We start from the raw sequence: 21,704 nt of genomic DNA on the forward strand, positions 1-21,704 counted from the left end.
ATTTTATCCTAAGGCATACAATATCAAATGAATACATTATAAGCCAGAGAGCTGATGAGAACATCTACGTGTATGAAGATGATAAATTGGAGAAATTCCTTTGGATTTGATGCACCATCAAATTGTCACAGCTACATGTACAGTAGTAGTACAACAAGCAACTAACAATAGAAGAAACATTATATAGAACTACACTAAGTGCTCTTTTGTTTGCTCTGACAAAGGACTAATGCTCAAAAACGGAGCTTCACATATTCGTTACTAACAGCACTTAACTTACCTTAAGTTGATAAATAGCTTTTAAATTATTGTTTCACTTGCTGGCCAATGTAGCACACCCATTTCTTTAGCACTAATGACTTTGTTTTAACATCAAAAAAAGTTTAGCGGTTGATCAGCAAAGAGAATTATGCAAGCGTGTTTTTTCCTTATCTTTGGTACTTCTCATTTTTGTTTTCCATGGCTTGCCACAGATTCTCCAAGATTACTGTTCATACGACTTAATGCGACCAATGCCTGGTTTGACTGATGATCAGCATCGTACTGTTATCCATAACGGGCCTCTGAGGCTGCTTGAAAAGCAGGGAAAGGTAAGATTACATTTTCATTTAAAATCAAATCTGGATGGTTTGTGTCCCTACTATAATATTGAGGTAAAATATTGAGACATGTACAAGGTTGGAGTAAACTGAAAGTTTTGCTATATGCAGTTAAGGAATTAACTGACTGTTGTATCATTTTGAGTGTGAGTAAATTATGACTACCTTCATGGTTGTGGTTAAGGAAAATACTGGCCTTTGTAGGCAAGCTACTGTTAGTGGTAGTTTGATGGTAATTTTTGTTTTTGATTGGAAAAGGGCATTAAGACTTTGAAACTCTTTACTTCTTCTGCATACGAGCCAAGGGGCCCTTCAGACCAAAGCTTATCCTGGTTTCTGTTGCATGAAGTGACTAGGAGTATTTGGATGGGATGCTAGTCCATCGCAGGGTTGCTCCCAGCATTGAGTTCTCCGGTACCCATTTATACACCTGGGTGGAGAGAAGCACTGTCAGAGTAAAGTGTCTTGCCCAAGAACACAATGCAATGTCACCGGCCAGGGCTCAAACCTGGACTGCTCGATCCGGAGGCGAGCGCACTAACCATGAGCCCACTGCGCCTCCCTCTTTACTTCTCTGTAGATATTTTCCCAAGAATGGGGTTAATTTAATTTGGTCTCACTTTGTTTTTGCACCCTTTTTACAGATGGATGTCTACGTCTTTTTATTTACTGATTTACTTCTTATAACCAAAGCAAAGAAAGGCGATAAGTTTAAAGTCATCAAACCGGTAAGTGAATCTTACCTAGACCACTACAATGGCAGTGCCGATGTCTTTAAAACTGGAGGTGCAATTGGGGGGTAGGGGGTGTCAGTGTAGATTTAACTTTTCTTGTGGGGAGTGATGGGTAGTGCTTCTTGGCCCTTCCACTACTGTGGTATACACTGTACATAGACCATGGAATTGTTTTCATAATTTAACGTAACATTGATGGTCTTGCTGTGGGGAGTTAGGGAGTCAACTTTTTAACTTTTTTCTAGCAAAACTATTTTTTCTGTACCAGTCTCATTGCTGTGCTGTCTTTTTTTTTCATTGTTAGCCTCTCCAAGTAGACAAGCTTTTTCTTAGCAACTCTAAGGACCAAGGTATTAACAAGCGGATGTTCTGAACTTTTGTTAATTTTCTCGGTTTTGTGAGAAAAAATTGTGTTCTAATGATTAGCTGTATGTGTTTGTTATGCACCTTTCTTCATTTCTCTTTAATGTCCTGTACATGTACAGCTAGATCCACCATTTTCTTCCGTTCTAATACTGGTTTTACTTTCCTTACATTTCCCCTTTAGTTGTGTTTTCGCTAAACCTTTTTTATCATGTCACCCTGACGACCAGATGTAGCTAACAGAATACTGTATTTTATTTTCCTCTCAAGGAACTTTCTTGCTTATTTATGTGAATGAGTACAACATTGCTGTACAAGCATTTGCCCTCCAGGGATCTGTGGCTGATCAGAAAGAGTGGATGGATGCAATTAAAAAAGCCCAGGTACTTAGTAATAATATCACTACATTAATCCCTAGCTGTCTTTGTTATCTTGTAGCAGTGTAATCTTCATTAGTGACCATGGTCATTCAGGAAGTTATCAATTTCAGTGTTTAGATTATTGAGAAAATTTTGCTGTTACAGTTGGGTGCCATTATCTTATGTGTCTTGTTCTGTTTTTAATTTCCTAGAAATTGTTAATGATAGCCAAGTTAGGACAAGGTTCGTCTAACATGATACAAATGCAACGCACAAGCGATAGTGACCTGGTGAGTCCCTCAGGTCTGGTCACGCCATTGGGAAATTCTCCATCATTTTCACGGCCGAAACGTCGCAGCTCCTCGGCATCATCAATTATGTCAGTCGAATCAGACTCAGATGATGAGTCTAGTTTCCCAACTTTAAATCCTCGTGTGCGCTCCGACTCTGCGGTGACCTCTGCAAGCAGCACACATTCATCAGAGATTAGAGGTAAAGATGGTGAGACTGAGGAGAAAGATGCTGCTGCTAGGCAGCCACAGGCAGAACTGTACATAGATGAAGAACCAGCACTGCTTGGTGCAATGGCAAGGCCACGGTCTGAATCAATTGGGAAGATCTCACGTTCTTCTTCTGCACCACAGAAGGAAAGACCACGAGTTGTTGATTCTAGTTCGTTATCACGTTCCTCGTCAGCCCCTCAAGGGCCTACACCAGGACGGATGTCAAGTCTGAGAGAAGGTATTATTATGAAGAGGAGAGCTGCTGAAGAGCAGGATGGTTCCGTAACATCGTCTTCTGCGTCATTAAATGACTCCGTTGGTGATTCAGAGATTCAGTCACCAGTACCAACTTCATCTGTTGATTTCCCATCTTTGCCTTCACCAGAACCACAACAAACAACGGATGACAGAAATGAACCACAATCTCCAAATAAAGAACATAACTCTGAAATAGAATCATCTTCTCTTCTCACAGAAGGGGACACACCACCATCATCACCTGAAAAAGAAGTTTCACCTTGTGTGTCTAACAATGAGTATGATGCTTGTGATCCTGTAAGTGAACAAGAAGAGAACTCTTTTGAGGAACCACAGGGTTCTGAAGATGATTCATCATCCACGACAGACCTTCTCATTTCACAGCCAGGCCAGACAACAGGAGTTCAAGCCCTACAGAATTTGTCAGACTCACTTGAATCAACGCTCAAAAGTAATGGACCCACAAAACAAACACCACATATAAAATCTCAACTTATTGCACAGCACAAGATTCAGTCAGCCATAACTCCAACAGAACCACAGCGCAAACGTTCCACTTTACCGAGGAGATCTTCTCCAGTCGTGTCACGAAAGTCACGACCTGAGAATTTAAAAAGAAGCCAAGAGAAATCAGATCATGATCTCAACGGGATTTTACAGAAAATTCGGGATGCGTCAGCTGCATCAGGTGGTGTGACCTCTGACGGAACGTCCTCTGGCAATCAAGAACGTAACTGTAGATTGGGAAAACTCAGCAAACGGAGCTCAGAGAATTCCAGAGCTCCTCTTAAGCCAGATAAATCACATTATTCTGTGAGTGGAGATCTCATAGACTCGATTTCAAAGACGGAGAACAAAAAGGAGAGACATACCCCAATGTTGAATTCTCGAAAAAAGAGCATGTCACTGACAGATCTTTTGAGCATAGGCAGAGACCTTACAAATAATCGCGACAAAAATAAGGATAAAGAAATGGACAAGGATAGGCCACGTCCTCACAGTTCTGAACCAATAAGTCCACTGACTGATGAAGATGTTACATCGCCAACCTCACCACAAGGCAGTAAAAAAGAGGAAAAGAAATCTCGATTCAGTAGACTTAGACGGAAGTCAAGTAGAGGAGGTGAACTGAAGGATGGAATTGCATCTGGTCCTGATATTGATCCAAAAAGAGCCTCAAGACATTTCTTTAAGGAATCGCTTATGCTGGAATCTTCGTAAGTAGTGTTGTTTGTTAACAGGTGGAAATTACTTTGCAGTTTGACTGGCCACTACCAAACCACAAAGGACAAAAGTCCTTCCCAAAGTCGTCTTTAGTTGTTTCGCACATTATCTGGCAGTCAAGTGTATTTGTGCAATGGACCTTTTAACTGATGTCATGCAATATCAACTTACAATTTTTCCTATTGTTCAAACAAACAAAAAGCCACCTCCATAGTTCAATTTATCATGTCAAATTAAGTAAATCTACGAAGTTTTATAAGAATCTGTTGCAAAGTCATAAAAATTTGGGAGCCCAAAGCTTGCAAAGAAATGTATGCAAGTTAGGAGTCCTATATTTTAATGAGTTCCAATGGATTTGAATGAAACTTCACATACTTACTAAATTTGGCATGATGAATTGAGTGGTGTAGTTTATTTTTTGTTTGAATGAAAAAAGTCGGGAAAGTGTGACATCGGTGAAAAGGCCAATTCATTTGCTGGCCTCCTGCAAAGTGGCCGCATTTGAATAATATTGCAACTTGACAGCAATTCATTTGAGTAGCAATTTTGCTTTTCTTGAAAAAAGCTAACAATCCCACTGTTCATTTGGTAGTGGCCAGGGAATCTACTGCAATTACTGATGTATACCTGCACTCACATAGCACATGTTTTGGAGCTATCGGAACCTTGCTATAGTAACACACTTATTTATAACTTGCAACACGAAAAATATTCACCAGTGTAACATCCACCTGTGAATACAAAAAACTATTTACAGTTGACGCATTCTACCAAACTAATACTTAACATTTGCAATATCCTCTTTAATAATGATAATTATTGTAGACATTACTACCTTCTCACTGCGTAACTTGGTGTCGATCAATTCAAAACAGGAGAGCATTTTACAATTGTAGGACCACTAACAAATTAAGTGGCTTCATTGTCTGTTAATTACAACAAAGGGGGATTCTTTTAGAACATTTGTGATGAACCCTGGTTTAATGACAAGCTTGTTTGTTATACCTGCCAGGGTTGTCCTTTATCAATCCATTTTAAATTTCTTTTTGCTGTGACAATGCTGACAGTTTTTGAGAACAATTATTATTATAACAATTATTGCTGTCAACTTAAGAGGAAATGTTGTGATATAACATCTGACTCTCTTAAGGGAGAATTTCCAAGGCAAAATTTTGAATTGATTGACACTTTTTATGGCACCATGCACTGTGTCTTTTTAGTTTAACATGGTCAGGGTTTAAACTCTATTTGAAATCGGAACTTCTGTACTCTTTCTATGATATATTGAAACAATGTAGAAGACACTGCTAGTAAACATTTCTAGTTCCTTGAATAATATACTGTATTTTCGAGTTCTTGCATCTCAGCGAATTGGTGTGAAAATAATTAAGTCCTTGAGGAGCACAGGAGCAGAATCTTGTATACTTACAGCAAGCAAAGTGCACTAAGGCAGTGCAACTTAATCCATAGTAACCCCCCTCCCCATATGCATGCTTTCACACCAATCCTCAGCAGAGCTAAGAATTCTTAAATCATTCAACTTTTGTGCTAAGCCTTGAACAAGATCGATATACTCTGAAATGTAAGGTTAACTAAGATGTTTTTGTCCAACAAACTCAAAGTAATTATAACAAATGACTGATGCCTTTTTCTTCTTGGCACTAACAAAGGTAAACTAAAATAATCCAAGTGTTAAGTCTAACATTTTATAACCCTTACAGATAACTGTGCAATGCCAATATAACTATAATCATTTGGTTTTTAAGGTCTTAGGTCTCTACATGTTCCTTACAGAACAAAACTGACACTGAAAAAAGGATTATAATTTTTCACTTTTGACTCATAATCATCTCTAATAAATGCTCTCATTTATTTACATTTATATTTAGTGTTTTCATAGTAACTTTAATAATTTATTCCTGTACAAATTTAATTTTAATTTTACTGACACATAAATTATGCGGAACACAATGTAAAATAAATATAACAGGTTTTAAATGATGAGAAATGAAACTAATTTTTAAGATGAAACAAGACTTTTGACTGCTGTAGCTGATCAGAAGTTGCAAATCATTTTGTGAGTTGTAGAAAGTCTTAAAATTATTGTGTCAAAATGAAATTTCATTGACAATTACTTAATGTTATTTATTAGTTGAGCTGCTGTTCAACAATTTCTTGATATTTAGATTTTTGAGAGTAGTGGTTACTCGTTGCAAGATGATCATAAACAATTAAACCGGGAAACTGGACTACTTCAGAACGTTATTACTGGTAACTTGTTACTGCTAACGTTAAACAAGCAATGTATTTGTAAGTCCTGTTGAGGGAAATAATTGTTAAAAATAATATTTTTTCTCATTCAAGACTTATTGAAGACATAACCACTCTCGTTTTTATTTTAACACATTAAATAGCACCTTCTCTCAATCAATTTTTTTGATAAATTTTGTATTAAATATTTAACATGTAACAAATAAAATCATGGAATTCTTTTTGCAGTGTTGTTTAACATTATATTTGTGTCAATACTGTTTTGTTGTCATCATCATTATCATTTGTGTTGTCACCACTATGTCACCATTTGCTATTTTAATACTAACATCCTCCTCTTATTTGCTCATTGTTATCCTGTTTACACATTTATATCTAAGTCCTATACATTTTTTTCTTCAATACAATCCTGGTGATCACTGCTGTTCCCCTTGACGTGTTTAAATATGTTATCATGGTTACTTGTTTGTTTGCCATCTGTAGAATGCTGTTTACTAACAAACTAAACTGGTGCCTAATTATGAGGCTATCAAGTGAAATGAGTAATCTTTAAGATTTGAGGATGCCGTAGCTGACAGTTCACACTTAACATAACAATGAATTAAAGGAAATACTTAATTAAAAACTTAATGTAAGTTTGACGTCTTCAAGTTGTTTACAATAGGAAATGCAAGAACATTAGACGTAAATTGCTATGTGTTTTTGTCTCTTCAATTTTAAATTTGAGCTCCAACTCGACATTAATTTTGTTGATTTATTAGAGTTTCTAATTGAAAGCAACCAGAAAAATTTAATGCAGTGAATTCATGATGCAAATGAAGGTGACAAGATGTTAACTACATGAAAATTCTTGATCAATCGGGATTCAAAGTTCAACCTTCTACATGTTTCGTCTATAAGTGTGTGACTTGTCTATGTTTAAAAGCAAACATTTATAATTCAATTTCACTTTAATTGCATCTCTTAAAACTAAATTATATCTCTGTGCTTTCTGCAAGTGCTTTTCACACCTGCACAGTCATGTCTCCTGTTCTTGAGTTAAAATTAGTTTGTCAGCGTGGCACAAGCACTTTGATTTCTGTTAGCACACTGTTGTTTGCATCATCAAAATGTAAAGCTTTGTTTTGGACAATCTAAAAGGCCATGTTGTGTTCTAGGTAGAAGTTCTAGCCCAGAAATGTGTCGAAGTTTGCAGACGGCAGGTATTTGAGTGTGTGAACACAAGCAACAAAAGTGCTTGTATTTTTATTTTTGTGTGAAAATTTGAAGCAAAGCCAAGGTCATCTGTGCTGCTTGCTGCTGGAGGATAAGCTTTTAAACTAAAATAGATTAACTTATGCTTTGATTCCTGGGGTGCAGTTAAGGGTGCAGTAACTATGGCAACAGGTGTGGTTATGACCTTATGTAGAACCAACGTTTGAGTTTACCATTAACCTCGTAACCTATTCGAACAGTTGTGACAATGAACTAACATGATTTACTTCATTGTTAACTTTTTGAGTGATGCGAAAATGCAGTTTTTTTATTTTTGTTTATACCTGATTTCTTTAACCACTAATAAAGTTGATATCTTTATTAAACTGATATCTTATTTTGCTCTAACTGAAATACATTGAACCATCTAAGAAGTGATAGCTGGACAGCCAGCATTTGGTATAGCGAGTACAACTTCAGCAAAGAGAGGGAAGCCCCATTCCAGCTTGGGACATTGTGGCAACTCATTGTACAGAACAATGTGTGGCAGATGCAGAAATGAGAGAGAAGAGGGCGTTAAAGAAAATAAGCAAAGCTTAAGGGTGAATAGGGTAGAGGGGTACAGCAGTCCCAAAGCCCTTTTCTAGCTTCATTTTTCCCTGTAGGTCCTTTCTCTGCCTGTTGAAAATGGGTTGGCCTTCCTTGTTTGTCACGTGGTCTCTTTGTTGGTTGGCGCCCTTGTTATACATCTGTACAGCTAGCATTTTATAGAACTAAGAAAGGCCATTTTGGCAGTTGTTTTTTCTCTTTGAAGGTTTACACTGTCTAATTGTGCGTATTTCCTTTTTTTTCTATTTTCAGAGAATATGTATAAAGGTCACTGCAGCAGGGTCAGCCCAAAGAACTAATTTAATGAATTTTACAAGGACAATATACTATGAGGCTATAGGTCTTAAGAAATGTAAATCACTTTCTATTGTTTTAAACAACGTTCTTGCTTAGTAGACATCTTAAAGTGCTTTTATTATTTTAGAAACAATCTTGTTTGTTCAAAGGGCAAGGGCAAATTCAGATTCAAATTGAGTGTGCTTAAGTGTCAATTACTGTTTTGTGATGTGTAAGGATTGAAGTCTAGCTGGACAGGAATGGTTGAATAACCCATTGGGGTTGATAGATCAGGCTTGAAGAAGGCATACATGGGCGTTGGATGAATTCCCAGATGGTCTTATACTTGTCTTGTTGAGGGTATCGTGTGAAGGTAGCTGGTCACATAGTGAAGGGTGTTGGTTAGAGGAAAATGGAAGTAAACGTTGTTTGCTCTGCAGCTAGACTGGGTCGTGGGATTCTTTCCCAATTGGTCTTGTCCCTGTCTGGTTGAGGGCATGGCGTGAAGGAAGCGGGTTATACGGTGAAGGGCGTGGTTGGGAGGAAAATGGGTGTACACGTAGTTTGCTCTGTAGTTAGGCTGAGTCGTGGTATGATTTCCCAATTGGTTTTGTCCCTGTCTGGCGAAAGGCATGGCGTGAAGGAAAAGAGGTACATGTGAAAGGTGTGGCGTAGAGGAATATGGGTGTAATCGTAGTTTGCTCTGCAGCTAGACTGAGTCGTGGGATCTATTCCCAATTGGTCTTGTCCCTGTCTAGTGAAGAGCATGGCGTGAAGGAAAAGGGTATCAAGGGTGTGACTTCAGTTGTGAGATCTATTCCCAATTAATCTTGTCCCTGTCCAGTGAAGAGAATGGTGTGAAGGAAAAGATGTTTCAATTCCTGTCAAATAAGAATGAATGTAAAATCCAGCTGGGAATATAACCTCAAAACAACATAGTTTGAAGGCGAATGGTTTTAGTTTTTTATCTGCTTGAATTGGGAATCTGTCTGCCGAAGATGCCCTTTGAACGTCAAGGTCATTTCATTTGAAATTTTTAGAAGCAATTAGCTTTTTTAAGTTGTCGTTTGAGCAATTCGAGTTTACTTTTTTTATCCTTTTCATATTTGAAACAAAACTGTTTTTTAAACAAATCTTTTCTCATAGTATGGCAGAGTGAAAATCTTACGCGTTTCAATTGAATGTAAAGGTTGTTGTAAATACTGAATTGTACATTTCTAGCCTTTTAGCTCGTATGGTTGAATTTTATAGTGAATGGCAATTTGTGGTAGGGGATGGTTTTTTTCATTGTATTTATTGAATTTTTTTTTAAATATAAATACAAATCCGAAGCGAGTGCACAAAATGACCACTAGTGAAGTGTTCAGTTTCTTTTCCGTTGCACAAGTACTGCATGTAACGGTCACTGATCTATATACAGTATACCTTACTAAACTCCATAAGGAAAACGCCGCCCTTAATGGGGGAGGGGTAGCCCATCACCTATCTCAGCCCCATAAAAAGCTTACCCTTACCCCCTACATCCTGAGTGGAGAAAAACACTGAGCATTCGGTGGGCTAATTGATATTCAAAAAGCTTTGCTGTGCATTTCATCAACACTGCAATTTTATCAACACTGTGTGTATGTTGTTTGAATGAAACGTCGCAAAACAAGAATTTTAGAGTTGAAATTTAAATTAATGTACAATTGGACTGGTGAATCCCGACGTTTTTCCAGGCGTTTGGTGCCTTTGGTTAGTTAGGAGGTAGCGTGAAAAAACAGCGAGGGCGAAAACGAAGAGGGTTGGTCGACGAGGCAGGACGGCTTCTTTACAAACTACCGGCTTTTTCTTTTCCACCTGTCATTCTTCGCGCTATCTTTGCGCTTCTCGCTAATTTTTCTTGTGTCGCGCTGCGCTCAAACTAACTGAACGTCTGGACATGCCGTACTAGTTCTCTTTCACCAGATCGCAACAGAGTGAGAACCAGGAACAGCTATTCAAGTCGGGGAGGTGTGTGATTTGTGTTCATTCGTATTGTTCGCTCTATTTTGCAAATTGCATCGCTATAAAATACTTCCCAGGATTCCCTGAGGTGTGAGGGCCGGAAACAACACCCTAGGAAAACCGGCTTGAAGTCGTTGCAACAGTTTAGTTATCGTTGTTTGTCGTTTAGCTTGCGATGGGTGCGCTGTCCTGAAACATCCTTACTCTAAATGAAGTTTGATGGAAAAATTCTGTTGATAACTCATGTTGTAATAAGACGTGTGATGCTTATTAGCTTTGCGCAGGGTATTGCCTTCAGCCTGATTCTCAGACATTTTAGGTCGCTCTCGGCCACGCACTCCACAATGGAGAGAAAGTGCGCAGCTGCGAGCCACCCGCACCGGCTAAGAATCGGGTTGCATTGCCCTGAGCAATTTAAAAAAAATACAAAATAAAAACAAAAAGGAACAAGATAAAAAAACCCTAGAAGTCTGGCTCAAATATTACTGGCTCCTCACCTTCCTTAGTTCCTTTTTTTTGGCATATTGGAACTACTTGATGCAAATAATGTTAAAATTCAGCTTTGTAACGACGTGCTCGCTCTTTCAGAAGGCACAAACAAAACAAATTGAATGACAATATTTATTGTTCATCCATTTCTTTTTTGTGTCCCTTTAATTTACAATCAAGCTAAATTCAATATATCAAAAGTAGCCTATTTTCAAATATCTCCGTTAGAGGAAGGCGGGTTTATGACTTGGGCTGAGGTCTCTGTATATATTGCGTACGTATCTGTAAACTACCCACCGGGGTACCCACGGATATCCACTACCCACAACTCCCCGCCAGGTACCTTTTAGATTCCTGCATGGAAGTGTATTGTGGGTAATGTAGATCCATCATGGCGGCCACGCATGAAGTCGCTCCAGACGCTTTACCGTATTTTGATCAAGGATATGATGACCCAGGAGTTAGAGAAATGGTAAGATTGTGAACTACACGTAAAGTAAACAAGCGTCGTGGTTGTTTCGCCGTGCTGCACAACAACCCAAAGATAGAGATGTGTATTTAACTTAATGACAACGGGATTTTAAGCTAAAACTTGTTGCTGCCTATTGGAAGTCAGATTGGTCGATCTCTTTGTCTTTTTTACACTTGTAAGGAAAAATTTCAGTTTTATTTTAAACGAAAACTACGATCGATGGTACGGAACTGGTGCTGAAAATTTTGACCTCTCAGATTGTTGAGACTTCAGATATTACTGATGACAGACTTTAGTTAAACTTCTCCCTCAAAACAAATTTAAATGTAGGATAGAACATTGTTAAATGTACTATCCTTACTCTTGGATATTTGCAGTCAAAATAATTAGCATCAAGGCAGGTTCTTCAGTCTTTGATTATTATGTGCACTAAAGTTTTGTCAAGATACATAACACTCTGCTATGTGAAATGAAATAACTTTATTGAAATGCCAAAATACTCTAGCACATGTGCTAATTTGAGACACAACATAAAAGGAGTAAATAATTATGTAGATGTGAACATATACAATAATAAAAGAAATTGCTACAAAAAGAATTATTCTATTATCTGGTGATACAATGTACATAGATCTTACACTGGCTCATTCTTTACTATGACATGCACCTGTATACCTTTGGCAGGTAAACCAACTGGTTGAAGAAGAGACAAGACGTTACAGACCAACAAAAAACTATTTGGACTTCCTTGCTACTCCAGATTATGAAGCATTTGAGGTGAGAAAAATTATCATTTTTTCTTACTCTTGTAGATGGTTGTCATTCAGTTTTGGGTCACTTGCCATCTTGATCTTCACACCCGCAACAAACTTGTTGCTTCTTGCATGAATTATATCAGCAACAGGTAAGTTCTCCCTTAACATCAAGGGCCTGTCAAGCCTAGTGAGCTGCATCAAGTGTTATGAGTTACTACCTTGAATGAGAGCCCAGTTGTAAACTAAGTTGTGGTCATGATAACGTTATTGATGGTTTGACAATGTTACAGAATCGTGACAAAAACAAGCATAAAAGAAGAGTTATCTAATAGCATTGTGAGTTAATTGAAAGAGACTTTAACTACCTTTGACTGAAACTAACTTACGTGATTTAATCAAATGTTTAGACACTGATCCTGAAAAAGGAATTTGAGAGAATAAGCAAAAGACAACCAATGGATTTGCTAAGCATGAAAAGGTATGTTTTTTTAGATTAATTAAGTTGTACCTTAAATTAAGTAGTGATTACAATGTGTTTCTTGTTCAACCAACCAACCAACAAACAAACAAACAAGGAAACAAACAAACATGTTTTAAGAAACAGCACAACACAAGCATGTTTGGGTTATCCTATTGTAGGAAAACCAAAGCATTTTTGTCTCTATGTAGTGTTGTTGTATTTTAAAATTACTGCCAGCCTTTACGGCTGTCAGTAAGTGTTGAGTCACTTGTTGCCTCAATCTTTACACGTGCAAGTTCACCTGTAACATCAAAAGCCTATCAAGCATATTAAGTTGTAAAAAGTGTTACAGGTAACACCCCTCAATGATAGCTTTGCTCTTATTTTAGTTGTTTAGTGAAGTCAACAAGCCAATATTGGCTTTGTATACCAGGCAGCTTCTAACAGTTCTTTATTCATCATTAGATATGAGCTTCCTCAACCAACTGCAAACCAAAAACATGACATCACATCCTGGACGGAAGCTGTGGATAACTCCATGGCTCAGCTGGAACATCAAGCTGAGAGGTGAATGACATGTACTTCTGATAGTTTGAGGAGCAGGGATGGTGCAGTGATGAGAGCCTTTGCTTCCCACCAATGTGGCCAGGGTTCAATTCTGGCCTGGTCCCATATGTGGGTTGAGTTTGTTGCTGGTTCTCGCCTTGCTCCAAGGGTTTTTCTCCAGGCTTTCTGGTTTTCCTCCCTCCACAAAAACCAACATTTCCAAATTCCAATTCGACCAGGATAGAGGACCTGCATGAAAACCAGCTAAGACTGATGTGGCGTCTTCTCTAAATATTATAATTTAAAAATTTATCAGTTGTTCATAACTTACATTACTGCCTCACAATCTTCCACGGATATGCAGAGCATTCTTACATACTGGTACATGTAAATTCATTGGGTTGTTAATATTCTTGGATACTTAACTTTTAGTTACTAGAATTTGTCAGTGAGCCCCAGTGATCTGTTTCCATAGAGTATAAACCTGTTATTCCAAAAAACAGCCCCCTGTTTTAGATTGTAATATCCAATAACATGTACCCAGCCAATGTTGAGAAAATGCTAAGCTGAGAAAATGTGTTCACATTCTGTTCAATCCTGGTGTTAGTCAAGTGATCTGAAACTTGTCATTCTTGATTTTCTTTGTATTATTCTTCAGAATTGAAAATCTGGAGTTGTTGTCAAAATATGGTAGTGCTGCTTGGAGAATCCACAATGAAACTTTGACAAGAATACTGGCTCAACAACAAAAGAAACTCATGGACATCAAGTAAGTCAAAAGATTTTCCTTTGATTAATGCATGCTTTGTAGGAACTTTAGAATGCCTGTGATAGAGGAAGGGAAGAAGTGGACATTTTTTTGTTGCACACAGTCTGGGTCACAAAAGGACATGTGATATGATCAAGACTGAATAATAATTCTAATGTTATTACTGTATATTTCATCCTTTAATATTTTAGAAAAGAAATCCAGGAAGTCAACTGGCAGCGGAAAACTGAACAAGTAAGGTTATGGTTAAGGGGGCTCTAAATAGTTTCTTGTACTTAGATTTTGATGGGTCATTATAACCACTCTTTAGCACTTGATAGTACAATCATGGTATCAAAAAACTGCCCAATCATATGTGAATGTGTTGTAAGCATTTTCGTGACACAATAGGTTACCATAGTAACAGTATGACCTGCTTAAAACACCCTTAATTACAGCTTTAGGGGCTTATAATTCAAAAACGGAACGATGAAATTTTTTATATCATCAAATTTTAATAAGCATGATAACAAGCAACTTTTGGCAAAGTTGTAAAAAATGCTGTACATAGTAATTCTGTACATAGCACATAGTAATTCTGTACAAAATACTATGTTCAGAATTTTTTAAAATTTTGCCTAAAGTTGTCTTATCATGCTCATTAAAATTTGATGATATAAAAAAGTTTCACCATGCCATTTTTGAATTATAAGCCCCTAAAGCTGTAATTAAGGGTGCATTTAGTAGGTCATACTGTTGCTATGGTAACCTGCTGTGTCACGATTTCCACTGATCCGTGAGCAGGGTGCAAAGAAAACCAATTTGCGGTATTGCCCCTTGAGCAAATTGTGACTATGCTATTCTGAATGAATGACTGAAAGACTTTTTAAGTGACAATTGTATTTAGCTTAAAAAAACTAATTGGGTCACTATTTACATATTAAAATATACCTTAGCTACATAAAGTTGAAATTATTTACAATTATATTCAAAACAAAACCCCTCACTAGCCATCAAAAACTTCCTTTCAAATGTAATCTATTATAGTATACTGTACTACTTTAATGTCAGTGTTATCAAACATTTTCCCTAAGAACCTTCTCTCGCCCGTTGCGCGTCCACTAACCTAACAGCAAAATCTTTCCACACTGATATGTTCAAAAAGGTACCACAGGTTTATTTTTTACAATGAGCAACCTTAAAAAAAATACGATATGGTAACCCTCTTCACCCCAGAATATTAAAACCACCTTCCCGTCCAGGACAAGTGTTATACCATGAGTCACTCAGCAACAAGGAAACCAGAGTAACTATGCTATGCCACAGACCTAGTAGTGCTGATTGGGGTTCATGTAAAAGGCAGTTAACTTTAATCTACAGCTCTCTGCTCCCTGGGAAATGATAAAATGCTGTTGTCAATGCGTGTTTTCCTGTTGCAAGAGGTACTTTGGGTTTTGAGAGGCATATAAGAATAACAGAAATACATGACGTCATGGTAGCCATGTTGGTGTTCTAACCCATTACCTTTCTCTCCTTTTGGAAACAAGTTATTTACTTACACAAAAATTCCCTTTTGTTTGGGACTACTGATATGGATGCCATGAAAACGCTCTTATACATAGTGGACAATGTCAAGAGTGACTCAACGTTCTTGTCACAAGATTTAACTTTATAGATGTCTGTTTGTTTGTGTTATTGCAGACAAAGGCTGGAGATCAACTTCAACATCTGGAGCAAAGGTTAGTTTAACACTTGCAATGAAGATTTGTTCCTAGGTAAACATGTCTAATTATTCGTTATTATTTACTGCAAGAAATTTAATGGCCGGTTTTTTTGTTTTGTTTTTTCTTAGCTGGGTTGGTCTGGTGACAAAGAATTATGAGATTGAACGAGCTTGTGCAGAACTGGAGGCTGAAGTCGAGAGACTCAAACAGCAACACGATGAAAGATGGTTAGTGTAGGAGATTCTCTGTTATAAAACGTTATTTTTTTAAGATTATTGTTTATACGCCTAACTCCGTGAACGGGCAAGATGAACCGAATCCTGCGACGTGATTGCCCGCGCAATGTTTCTCGCAAGAAAGTAGTGTTCTTTTTCCACATAATGAATCCTTTATTGACAAAGCGTGAGGTCAAGATGGGTGGATATTGGCCTCGTTCTTGTTGGCGTTTTTATGAACCGAGACGGAGTCGAAGTCCAGAAACACGCAAAAATGAAACTTGGCCAATATCCAGCCGTCTTGACCCATCGCTTGGTCAATAACCCGTTTATACTTTGCGGTGTTTGCTATTTCCGTGAGAGGGTAGTCTGCGAGCAGGCTAACATTGGAGCACAAGCTCTTCGCCGCTCGCGCGCGTGACTCAAAGGTGAGCCTGCTCGCAGCCTAGTGAGAGGGTAGTGGCATGTTGGGCTGCACTCTGGGTTCGAGCGACTGTCTTGTTTTCTTGGACATGTCGTTTAGCTCTCAAAACTTGTTTTTTCTGTAAAAATACCTGGGTTTTGCTCGTCGTTTTTCAAGACGCTTTTTATATGATACTGTTTCCTCTGTTTTCTTTTCACACAGATTGGGAAAGAACTTGTTGGTTTAACACAGCATACAACGGCAGTTGTCATGGTTTTGGTCGAGTTTTACTCAACATTTTTGCACCGATGTTTTAGCAACAAAAGAAGTGCAGAAAGATTATACTGTCGTAAACAATTCGGACACGATGGCTCATTGAAGAACAGTAACGGGCAGTGCTGTTTGGCCAGAATTAGTGATATATATGTAGCATTACTCCTTCAACCTGTCTAAGTCGTGCTTTAAAGGATACTTAACGAACTGACACTATGTTACGACCAAACAATTTAAGCGCCTGACCATACATACTGTAATAAAAAATTTTTTGAATGGGATGGCAAATGTTTGTGTCTGCATTTTGCCCCACAACGTAAATGACCTCTTTCCGTTGCATTTATCCCTGGCTTTCAATCCATTTCCTCTTTGTTAAACAATAAAGAAAGTTTATTTCGCAGCTTCACTGACTCACTTTGTGTTAACTGAACTACTACGCGCGTTCTCATTGGTCGATAGGTTTGGTTAGATGAGAAGTATGTAAACTCGGTTGTGACGAGTTTATAAAAGCAATCGGGTACTGGTTTACATAACCGTCTCGAACCCCCTCGTGTTTAAACCAGGCTTTGTAAACACGGAAAAAGTGCCGTATTGCTTAATTAGTGTACGTGTACCGCAGGTCAGGTTTTTAGTTGGGCGTTTCACCACGCAGGTTATTGCTCTTTCACTTCTTTCAACAATTAAAGGGTCTGCTGGTAAACTAATATTTTGTATACTTCAACTCAATCTTACGATGATTGTTGGAGAATCTCCAAAATTCTGTGATGTTCCTAAGTCAGTCGGATTGGACGTTATAGCACTGAATCGAACTACAGAGACGTGTTAACACTTCACATGCCCGTGAGTAGAGCTGAGTCAAGATTTCTGCATGCATGCAATGATAACGAAAAAATTAAGAGAATCGGATCTGGAATTCAATACTGTTACACTAGTCCTTGCGAATAGACTACGCTTATGAACCTAAACATACATCCAGCCTTGAGGCGTGACCCGGTGTCGCTAAAGGAAAGTTGACCAAAGTTAAGCCTTGGTTTCAAATTCCCTTGCTACCACTGCAACTGACCACAAGCCTCTTCCAGTTGGGGCGCAGCGCGAAAATTAACGCAAGTATAAATAGGGAAGAAGGGCGTCGCGCGCCTCGCAGCGAGCCTCTCTCCTTTATTTCGCTGCGCCGTTTCTAGGAAGAGGCTATAGTGGCCACCAATTGAGCAATGTATGATGAAAGTCAATGCAAACGAGGTGTAGTGATGTTACACCGAAACGTAGTTTAGCTGCATTTCAAAGTATATAAGAAAGACTGATCTTTCAAAGTCCTCAGCAGTTTCTTTTGTCATTTTTTCCCCTAAGTTCGATAAAGCAGGTCATGAGGGTTAAATCATAGTCTAGATTCAATTCCTCTATTGAGAATTATGAAAATTTTTCTCTGTTGATTTTGCGGAATTTACCAGAGGTCTACGCCCAAACCCATGTAAAACCCCTTGACTGGGAAAGCCAGCTTAGTGCTCAATTCGTTTAAAATAATCTTCCAGTTTGTGTTACGGTGTTATGCAACTAAAAATAGCGTGTTATCTCTGATTTCATCGTGTAAGGGAAATACATTTGGCAATGATTTACTGACCTTTCATCGGGGGGGATATTTGACAGATCTAGCTGTGAAATAGGATATTATTTCACATAAACCCACAGACTCACCTTGTAATTTTTGCCACAAAGACAGGCTTTCCAAGAGCAGCTTTGCACTGGGTTCTTTTGACAAGGCAAGCGGTTCATGGAATAATTTGCTCCCAAGCGCTAGTCTTTGAGCGAAAAAACTTCAAATTTTAAATTACTATTTTTCATCGACCGTAGTTTATTATTGTAACACTTGTGTCCTACCAGAAAAGCATCACTTCGTTGCCGCAACGACGAATACAAAATCACAGTTTATCTCAGACAAAAGGTTTGTGGTCTATCGATTCTTCTTTCATTGTTTACAAGCCGCCCTAATTAGTTTCATTCACGTTATTGTTTTGAATTATTTCAGTAGCGCGTTCGAAACTTCCAACACACCGTTGGAATCGCAAAGAGCTGAGGGTAAAGATTGCCGTGCTCTCATCAACCAACAGAAAGCCGATTAGCAACGATATGTGGTAAAAGACCAAGATGAAAGAGAAAGGAATTTCAATAACGGGGGTTTTTCCTCGAATTCTTGCAGCTTTCTGCCTTTTGAGGACGGTCTGTTTTGCTGCCAGTGATGAGTTTTCAAGATTCTGTCCGCTGCCAACATTTACTGGAAAAGGTTATGTAGCTTTCACTGGGGAAATAACGAGATTGTCCCTAGAAAAAAACAATCACGTCACAGCCCATGTTCACGTAAGGAATGTATATCGAAGAGATTCACAACTGAGTAGCGTTACTGTAATAAACGCCATTGAAAGAGCTCCGTCTTGTGATCATCAACACAAGTTAGAAGACGTGAGGCTCTGGGTTGCAAAACGACATTCAAGCGGTTTTTTGACCGCAGCTGCTTCCCTGCCCGTTACAATGCGAATGGTGGACGAGGTTCTCAAAGCGCTTCCAGGTATGAATAAATTTAAATGCGTGATGTCTCAACATGCGATTTCGCTGAAATAGCCGCCACTCGTTGCAGAGCGCTTCGTGTAATGTTATGTAAGTTGCGTGCTCTTGAGGTAACGTATGCTCGTACATGACACGAGGCGAAAAATGATCACTGCGCCCACTCGAAGTTTCAACACACGTATCGTATTTTGACCTTAACGGTACAGAAATAACTCGGTTTTGAGAAAAAGTTCCAGGTTAAACTCTTAATCATGCCTTTTTCTCTCAGTTTATCCGCAAACATGACGTCATCGTAATTACAAACGGATGTGGTCTAAAGGCCGAACTTCCCTTCAAGATGTTTCTCGTCGCAAAACGTGGATTCATTTCAGCTAACGTTAGACCACACATTATTCAATTAACCTTTTTTGTCAGGTTCTCGAGTATACTTGTGATATAAACAAGGATTCGATTAATTTGAGTAAAATATCAGTTTCCGAATTTATCTAGACTGTGTCACATGGCGATCTTCGCCAACGGGATATATCAAACCAAAGATATGTCAAATAATGATACCGTTAATTATTGCATTATTTTAATCAAATTTTAAGGACTAGCTAGAATTTAGAATCTTCTCGGTTAATACTGTTAATTTCCTTTTGCTGTGCTGCTTTTCAAACCCGTTGACAACAAAACATCACTGAGATATTGTAAACTAATATAAACTAAAACAAGTGCGAGAAAACTCGAGATCTGAAAATTTGAGAACTTGCTGAAACCAACCGGAAGTGGAAGTTTTAATTGGCTTTTAATTATTTATTTTAGCAAACATTTATTTGCGTTCCAGAAGACTTCAGGGTTTTAATCTTGCCGATTTCTTTCTTGATATGAAAGTGTTGAAAGAACCTTAGTTCATTTAGTGCTTTTTGATTCCTTTTAATTAACCAAACCACGATTTTGTTATACCACTTCTTGTTCATGTAAAGTGGTGGGCGGCATTCTCGCCTCAGACGAAAACATTCCAAACAAAATACCGTATGTTTGGGAAAGATTGCCACCAACTTCGATTCTATCCTACTTATGATTCAACACTCAGACCTGCTCGAATTCTGTTCGATATGAAATAGTCCCTTGTTAACCAGACTTCCAACTCTTTCTGTGTCGCCATGTTACAATTTCTGATGATCTTGTGCGTAATGTTGTATTTTTCTTGGTCTGCTTAAAATTTTCCTCTTCGGGCAGCATAATTGTCACTGCCGCCAAAACAGCCAGTTTTCTCGGTAGAACTTATTCGAACGTAATCGCGAGACAAGCATAAGCGAGTCGTTTTGGGACCCTGTTTTGTGTCCGTGGTTGACGGTAGATGAGTTATGTTGATATTTTCCGCGCTCAGGCGATCGATCTCAGATGAGTAAACAAACGGAGTTTCGCGCGCGGTGTTCGACAATAGTTACCAGAAGTCCATTACTCCTGCAGCTAAATGTTTACTCAGGTTGTCGATCTCGGGAGGTAAGCCGGTTTGGCCTCTAAGAAGATACCTCACACTACTTAGCGCAATGGTTCAAACGTTGAATGAAATTCAAAACAGCCAACTCAAGTGACAGAAAAACCCGCAAGAAAATCCAGACAAGGAAACAAGCTAGAAAAATGGCAGAAACTTGGGGTGCGTTTCTTTAAGAAAATCCAAGATTGAATTCTTAAATCCCAAAACGGATTTTCCGTTTCTTTTCTAAACAGATCAATCCAAGATCTCTCGGATCATGGTGCGTCAAAGGAACCGAAGAATCCACTCTCGGCAAGGATTCATCGGTTCCGTTTAAACAGTTACGATCTTGAAAACATCTCAGTCCTAGGTGGACCACCGATTTCCAGGGTTTGGCTTCCACGAACTCCTACATATTAGGCACAAAAAAAGAATAAGTGTTAGAAATCTCCTATTGCGCAGCGGACTCTCACTGAGCAACAAGCGAAAACTTTCGGGCTTTTATTGAGGTCTGCGTTACATATTTGTAAGAATACCAATAGCTACGTGAGCCAGACGTTTCAAACGAAATAAAGCTTGGACTGTTGAAGATGGAAAATAACATACAGTGTTAATTTTCTGTTAAAATAATCCGCTTAAACACCGTCGTGTTAAGGAGAAGTTAAGAACTTTAATCTCGCAGCTTAATTTCCTCCTTTCAACCACTGTTCTGTACGTTTGTTTATGCTGTATTTTTCCGACGATAAACCAACATGTTTACAATGACATTTTACCCACTTGACGTATTATGAAAACTGCGCCATTGCAAAATTAATCTTCAGCACACACAACAAGGAAACCGTGTCAAACTTTAACTAGAGAATAAGAGAACACATATCAACGTTTTTTTTTTTTTAAAGTATCATTTGTTTGTCGTGTTTATGTCTGCTTCGGTGCAATACGTGAAACAAAAAGCGTTTTGATGCAGAATCCACTTATTTCCGGCATTATTTTAAGTCGTAGTTTTTAGCTAAATCTTTACAAGCTCTAGCACGAAAGGTCAAAACTAAAAGAAGGGTTTGGTTCCAAACAGCCATTAGTAAACAAATCGGCAAGTTTCCTTTTCAAACGTCGGTTGAATTGACTCTAAACATTCTAAATTTCCTGTTAATGTATTACGTGAGGTTGTAGGGATCAGCTGAGAGATTTTAGAATTTTCATGTTCTGGTATGGTATGTCAGTT

The 21,704-nt window shown here is 38.3% G+C and overlaps 3 protein-coding genes across 12 annotated transcripts in view; all 3 read left to right on the forward strand.

Moving 5' to 3' along the window:
* LOC110045075 (pleckstrin homology domain-containing family G member 5-like) overlaps positions 1–9,738 on the forward strand; it is a 38,554-nt gene extending 28,816 nt beyond the window's left edge. For 4 of the 6 annotated variants that reach the window (XM_089281992.1, XM_089281990.1, XM_089281994.1 and 1 more), the window contains 7 exons: positions 474–590; positions 1,244–1,327; positions 1,638–1,683; positions 1,967–2,079; positions 2,268–4,033; positions 7,473–7,513; positions 8,367–9,738. In XM_089281992.1, coding sequence (XP_089138118.1) covers positions 474–590; positions 1,244–1,327; positions 1,638–1,683; positions 1,967–2,079; positions 2,268–4,033; positions 7,473–7,513; positions 8,367–8,413 — 2,214 coding nt within the window. In that variant the 3' untranslated portion in view covers positions 8,414–9,738. Of the gene's footprint in view, positions 1–473; positions 591–1,243; positions 1,328–1,637; positions 1,684–1,966; positions 2,080–2,267; positions 4,034–7,468; positions 7,514–8,366 lie in introns of all 6 variants that reach the window. The other 2 variants (XM_089281993.1, XM_089281991.1) reach the window with 2 other exon arrangements.
* A 1,465-nt stretch (positions 9,739–11,203) lies between these two features.
* Positions 11,204–16,861, forward strand: LOC110045076 (pre-mRNA-splicing factor SPF27-like). The gene is made up of 9 exons (XM_020750671.2): positions 11,204–11,337; positions 12,022–12,114; positions 12,500–12,570; positions 13,018–13,119; positions 13,757–13,867; positions 14,059–14,101; positions 15,548–15,585; positions 15,699–15,797; positions 16,411–16,861. Coding segments are annotated over exons 1-9 (639 nt in total). The 5' UTR covers positions 11,204–11,256; the 3' UTR covers positions 16,412–16,861.
* A 1,269-nt stretch (positions 16,862–18,130) lies between these two features.
* The window catches only part of LOC110045097 (uncharacterized), a 112,353-nt gene continuing 108,779 nt past the window's right edge, over positions 18,131–21,704 (forward strand). For 2 of the 5 annotated variants that reach the window (XM_089281999.1, XM_089282000.1), the window contains exons 1-2: positions 18,131–18,400; positions 18,485–19,021. In XM_089281999.1, coding sequence (XP_089138125.1) covers positions 18,604–19,021 — 418 coding nt within the window. In that variant the 5' untranslated portion in view covers positions 18,131–18,400; positions 18,485–18,603. The remainder of the gene's footprint in view (positions 18,401–18,484; positions 19,022–21,704) is intronic. The other 3 variants (XM_089281998.1, XM_089281997.1, XM_089282001.1) reach the window with 3 other exon arrangements.

The sequence above is a fragment of the Orbicella faveolata genome, unplaced genomic scaffold (genome assembly GCF_042242905.1).
Source record: "Orbicella faveolata isolate gen_17 unplaced genomic scaffold, um_ofav_v1 contig_12, whole genome shotgun sequence".
Taxonomy (NCBI): domain Eukaryota; kingdom Metazoa; phylum Cnidaria; class Anthozoa; order Scleractinia; family Merulinidae; genus Orbicella; species Orbicella faveolata.